The 6403-nt window shown below is 32.5% G+C and overlaps 1 protein-coding gene across 2 annotated transcripts in view; it reads left to right on the top strand.

Moving 5' to 3' along the window:
- Positions 1 to 6089, top strand: part of LOC115219231 (putative protocadherin beta-18) — a 200372-nt gene extending 194283 nt beyond the window's left edge. For both annotated transcript variants that reach the window (XM_029789370.2, XM_036508628.1), the window contains one exon: positions 5364 to 6089. In XM_029789370.2, the coding sequence (XP_029645230.1) occupies positions 5364 to 5461 (98 nt within the window). In that variant the 3' untranslated portion in view covers positions 5462 to 6089. The remainder of the gene's footprint in view (positions 1 to 5363) is intronic.
- Positions 6090 to 6403: the final 314 nt, after the last annotated feature.

The raw sequence follows: 6403 nt of genomic DNA, 5'->3' as shown, positions 1-6403 counted from the left end.
TATAATCATATATATGTGTGTGTGTATATATACATGTATATATGTTTGTGTATGTGTATATATATACACACAAATATATGTATACATTTATATATAAATACATATATATATAAATATACATATCTATACATGTACATATGTATATATGTGTATATATGTATAGGTATATGTATGTATGTACACACACATATACACATATACATATATACACACTCAGATACACACACGTATCACACATCTTTGTACCATTGTTTCATGTTAACATCTACCTTCTGCTGCATTGCAACTTGATATATTCTTCAGATATATTTTATAGCATTATATATGTTTGTGTATCTAACAATAAACACACACATATATATGTATACAGTATACATACACACACACACAAACAGATACACACATATATCTATGTATGTATGTATGTATGTATGTATGTATGTGTATGTATGTATGTATGTATGTATCTATGCATGTATGTATGTATGTAAGTATGTATGTATGTGTGTGTGTGTGTGTGTGTGTGTGTGTGTTAGATTCAGAAAATATAACTTCAATATTTACTTTCTATGATGTTATTTTTATAATACTTTGTTTCTGGTTTCTATACAACTATTATTTCAATGCTATTTCCAAATATTCTCTCTTTCTCTTTCACACACTATACATACATGCATATATATATATATATTATATATATATATACATACATACATGCATATATATATAATATATATATATATATACACATATATATATACATACATGCATATATATATATAATATATATATATACATATACATATACATATACATATACATATATATATATACACACACTCACATACACACATACGCATATACATATATATATATATATATATATATATATAGAGAGAGAGAGAGAGAGAGAGAGAAAGAGAGAGAGAGATGGATGGATGGATGGATAGATAGATAGATAGATAGATAGATAGATAGATAGATAGATAGATAGATAGATAGATAGATAGATAGGTTTACATACATTCATACATACATTCATGATAGACACATGCATGTGTACATACTCACTCACACAAACACACACAATGTAAACACTTTGCATTTTGGATATATAGACTTTTGAAAAATAATTAACAAAGACATATGAAAATAATATGAAATTATCACTAATTCTATTAAAGCCTAAAATCCTAAATAAATTTCAGAACGAGTCTTGAAGAAGAAAGGTAAACATATCTGGAAATAAGTTGCAAAGTTACATATATTTCCATGCAGACTGACATAAAGAAATTTATGTTCTGACATTAAAGCATGCCTCTTCTATGTTATGCTCTGTTCTGTTTCAATTAGACGCATTCTTTGTGACTGTAGCTTGCAATTTAAAATACAAAGTTTTAAAAAGAATAAATTTGAGATATAATTTTTACACTCTCATTTTCGGTAGCAGTAATAATAATAATAATAATGATAATGATGATGATGATGATGATGATGATGATAATAATAATAATAATGATAATGATAATAATAATAACAATAAAAATAAAAATAATAATAATAATAATAATAATAATAATAATAATAATAATAATAATAAAAAATATCTACTTCAGAAGGAAGGAAAACTGATCCAGATAGTGGCAAAACACGAGCAAAACAAAAAACTGTTCTCAGTATTTAAGGAAGCTGACAAATACAAACAAGAAATCATACCACCTAATAAACACAAAGAAGAAGAAGAAGATGATGAAGAAACAACAAAAGCTATAAAACAAATGAAATCCAAACTAAAAATAGAACAGCAACGAACCATGATAAAACGATGGCAAGAAAAGCCCCTTCATGGTAAATACTGGACTAAACTAAACGCAAAAGAAATAGACAAGAAAAATCCCAGCAATGGTTGAGAAGCTCAGGACTCAAAGCAGAAACAGAGGGATTTTTAATTGCAGCACAAGACCAAAGCCTCCCCACCAGAAATTACCAAAAACATGTAATGAAAAGAAATATTACAAGTAACTGCAGAATATGTGGAGATGGACAAGAAACAATAAATCATATTATCTCTAGCTGCCAGTCCTGGCTAAGAAGGAATATATTCACAGACATGACAGAGTTGGAACCTACATACATTGGAAGCTATGCCAACATTATGGAATAACAACAGAAAAAAAATGGTATAGGCACACACCAGAAAAGATCACAGAAAACGAGAAAGCAACCATACTCTGGGATATGCCGATACACACAGATAGAGAAATTAAGGCCAACAGACCAGATATAGTTGTCAGAAATCATGAAGAAAAAAAATGCTTTCTAATTGATGTATCAATACCGGCAGATGACAACGTGTCTCTAAAAGAAATGGAGAAACTCTCAAAATACAAAGACCTGGAAATAGAGGTAACTAGAATGTGGAACCTGAAAACAGAAACAATTCCTATCATAGTAGGTGCATTAGGCATGATAAAAAAATATTCAGACAAATACATAACAAAAACACCAGGACTTACAAACACATATAACATACATAAAATTGCACTACTAGGCACTGCACACATCCTACGCAGAACACTTTCCATACAATAACCATCAGAGCATCACAACAAATCACAGCACATACTCAAGGCACACAGAGCTGCGCTCGGTAGTGAAGTGAAAGCACGCTATAAAAATAAAACTACTGAATAATAATAATAATAATAATTGCAATTGGTGCACTTGGTAGTATCAGTACCCAACTACCAACATGGCTTAAAAAAATTGGAACAGCTCTGAAGATAGAACACCTACAAAAATCATTGTTGCTTGGAACTGCATAACTCCTTCACAGCATTCTTGAAGCATTATCAAAGAACAATTGTCACCTTAGTCTGTTGGTTGTGGACAGCTGACACTTTCCATCATACCCGGCAAAATAAAGCTGAGATTTTTCATGATCTAATAATAATAATAATAATAACTAGCTGGACCCTTGAAAAATTCACTGAAAGCAAAAAATGTAAGCATTTGTAAACAGTGTACTGGTGCCATGAGAAATGCTTGTATATTATGACTGTCTGTCTTTACTTTCCGAGTTCAAATTCTGCTGAGATTGACTTTGCCTTTTGTTCTTTCGGGGTCAATCTAATCAACTGGCCCCCTCTCCACAAAACACTCAGGTCTAGAAAAGTATATTGTGAAAGTTACAGAATACAGGAAGTAAGGTAACACCAATGACAATCCAACCAAAATATCTCAGTTACACAAACGTAAATGGAATTACTATTTAACCTTAAAATACATCGTACATATTCAAAGAAATTTAATGTACAAATTGAAATGCAAAAGAATGAAATAACAAATGGATTTATGAATGAAAGTTCGGTAATTGCATTTAGTTCCACCACACGACAGTTATTTTTGTAAACATGTTTTTACTAACCTAAGCTATGCACATACACAAATACATTCATATATATATATATATATATATATATATATATGTGTGTGTGTGTGTGTGTGTGTGGAGGCGCAATGGCCCAGTGATTAGGGCAGCGGACTCGCAGTCGTAGGATCGTGGTTTCGATTCCCAGACCGGGCGTTGTGTGTGCTTATTGAGTGAAAACACCTAAAGCTCCACGAGGCTCCGGCAGGGGTTGGTGGCAGTCCCTGTTGTACTCTTTCGTCACAACTTTCTCTCACTCTTCCTTCTGTTGGGTCTGCTCGCTTAGCCAGCGGGGTGGCGTCATTTGAAGGCTAAAACAATGCGAAGCGCATTGTGACCAACGATGTGTAGCAACATCTGATAGTCTGGTCGGTCACAATGATCACGGTGATATATATATATATATATATGTTTTGAGTTGTAGCTGTAATTCAAAGGGACCAGCCTTGTCATATTCTGTGTGAAGCTGAATCTCCCTGTGAACTACATTAATGTTATGCATGTCTGTGGTGTACTCAGCTATTTGTGAGTTAATTTTATCCTCGTGTGGTAATGAAAAGTGAAATTGATAGCCAATATTTGTTGTGTCTATGTATGTATGTATGTATAAACTTTTCTTTGGATTTATATATCTATTGTCTCTCTTACTGTCTCTCTTTCTCTTTCACTTCCTTTGTGTCCCTCTTCTCTCCCACTTTTGATTTAACAATGTGTATATGTATTTATGCGTCTACTTCTCTTGCGATATGATAAACATTTAAAAATATAAAAGGAATGCTGTCACCAGCATGGCCGTAGTCAAATGGTTTTATGAGTGAACAAACTAAGCTGGTTTCGGTCGTTTTTATTTCAGTCAGTGGAAGTCTTCTGCAATTTGTTTATATTCATATTTTAAAGATATTTTTTTAATCCACGTCATTAACTGGTTGTTATATTATTGTTGTTATTTCTGTTCAGAACAGGTTTGAACATTTTAACGAAGCATTTTTCTTTTATCTTTCTTCCATCCTCAATTGTGTCATGTAGGTTGTGGAAAGGAAAAATTAGAAATGTTCAAACCTGTGAGTGGATTTGGTAGACGGAAAGTGAAAGAAGCCGTCGTATATATGTATATATATATGTATGTGTGTGTATATGTTTGTGTGTCTGTGTTTGTCCCCCTAGCATTGCTTGACAACCGATGCTGGTGTGTTTATGTCCCCGTCACTTAGCGGTTCGGCAAAAGAGACCGATACAATAAGTACTGGGCTTACAAAAAAGAATAAGTTCCGGGGTCGATTTGCTCGACTAAAGGCGGTGCTCCAGCATGGCCGCAGTCAAATGACTGAAACAAGTAAAAGAGTAAAGAGTATATATGTATATATATATGATTGCGTGTATGTTTGTGTGTCTGTTTGTCCCCCTAGCATTGCTTGACAACCGATGCTGGTGTGTTTATGTCCCCGTCACTTAGCGGTTTGGCAAAAAGAGACCGATAGAATAAGTACTGGGCTTACAAAAAAAAGAATAAGTCCCGGGGTCGAGTTGCTCGACTAAAGGCGGTGCTCCAGCATGGCTGCAATCAAATGACTGAAACAAGTAAAAGAGTAAAGGAGTATATAATGTATTGCTTGCTGTGCAGTTTATACAAGCAGATTACATCATTTTCTGTTTGTATAGTTACAGTTATATAGATTGTTTGTACGTGCATTATGTCTATAATTCATGTCAATAAGCTTTAGAAAAAAAAAAAGCTAATATGATGAATCGAGATTTCTATTTACAAAGTATTTCAAAGAAGATATTTCTTTGTGACGTTATTGTTTTTGGTTCTGGAAATTTCTGTTTGTTTTTCCTATTACTTTCAATATAGACAATATGAAAAATGACATAGCATTCGATAAACTATAGCCAACATTTTGTGAAGAAATAATCTTTATTGAATCTTTTGCAGCACTTCGGTTTCCAAAAGACGTCCCTCCAGTTGAGACACCACTTGAGAAAAAGAACAGACTTCACACTGTAAATCTTGCTAAAGGTACCAATCTATGAACAGCTTCTTAACAACTACATATTAAAAGACATTTTATATTACTATTTACAGAAGAGGGTCTTCAGTGTAAGGTTGTTCTGATGTGTATTTACATCTTTGGAAATTCTATATAAGAGGAAGAAAATGATATTTAATGGATTTCCTTTACAAAACATGATAAAAGGAATAACAACAAACATTTGAAAGATCAAACAGTAATAAAATAAAAACAGGGATTATTTTCTTGGAAGATGTTATTTTATTTCTGATTAAATAAATATAAAAAAGAAACCTGTTCCTTGCAAGGAAGATTCAGTGTAAATGATCATGATCACCAATTTAATGTAACAAACACATTGTTATTTTTGAAAATGAATGCGCCATGCTTTGAGTCAAGTGTATTTGAACAGAAACCTCGCTGTAAAAACAAAACAGTTAAAGGTACCATCACTGAACAAAAGAAAGGAGTTCATCAGGACCTTGAATATCTGATTTTACTATTGTATATCAAGAATGCTTGGTTTCAGAGTTTTCTCTTAAATACTTAAATTTTAATATAAATTAATAATTAATTTTTGTATTTGGTTTGCAAGATTCTTGATGTGAATGCATGCATTGAAACAGATTTTGTTGTATCTTGGGAGGGTCATTCCAGTAATAAACACACACACTGGTTTTGTTTCACTTCTTCTTCTTCTTCTTCTTCTTCTTCTTCTTCTTCTTCTTCTTCTTCTTCTTCTTCTTCTTCTTCTTCTTCTTCTTCTTCTTCTTCTTCTTCTTCTCATCATCATCATCATCATTATTAATGTAGTTGTTATTATTAAGGCAAGCTGGCAGATTCATTAACACGTCGGACAAAATGCTTTGCAGCACATTGCTTCTTGTTGCATTCTGTGTTCAAATTCCTCTGAGGTCAACTTTCCCTTTCATCCTTTCAGAGTTGATAAATTAAGTACCAGTCG

Source organism: Octopus sinensis, linkage group LG14, assembly GCF_006345805.1.
Source record: "Octopus sinensis linkage group LG14, ASM634580v1, whole genome shotgun sequence".
Classification (NCBI taxonomy): Eukaryota; Metazoa; Mollusca; class Cephalopoda; order Octopoda; family Octopodidae; genus Octopus; species Octopus sinensis.
This window is presented reverse-complemented; position numbering and strand designations above follow the sequence as displayed.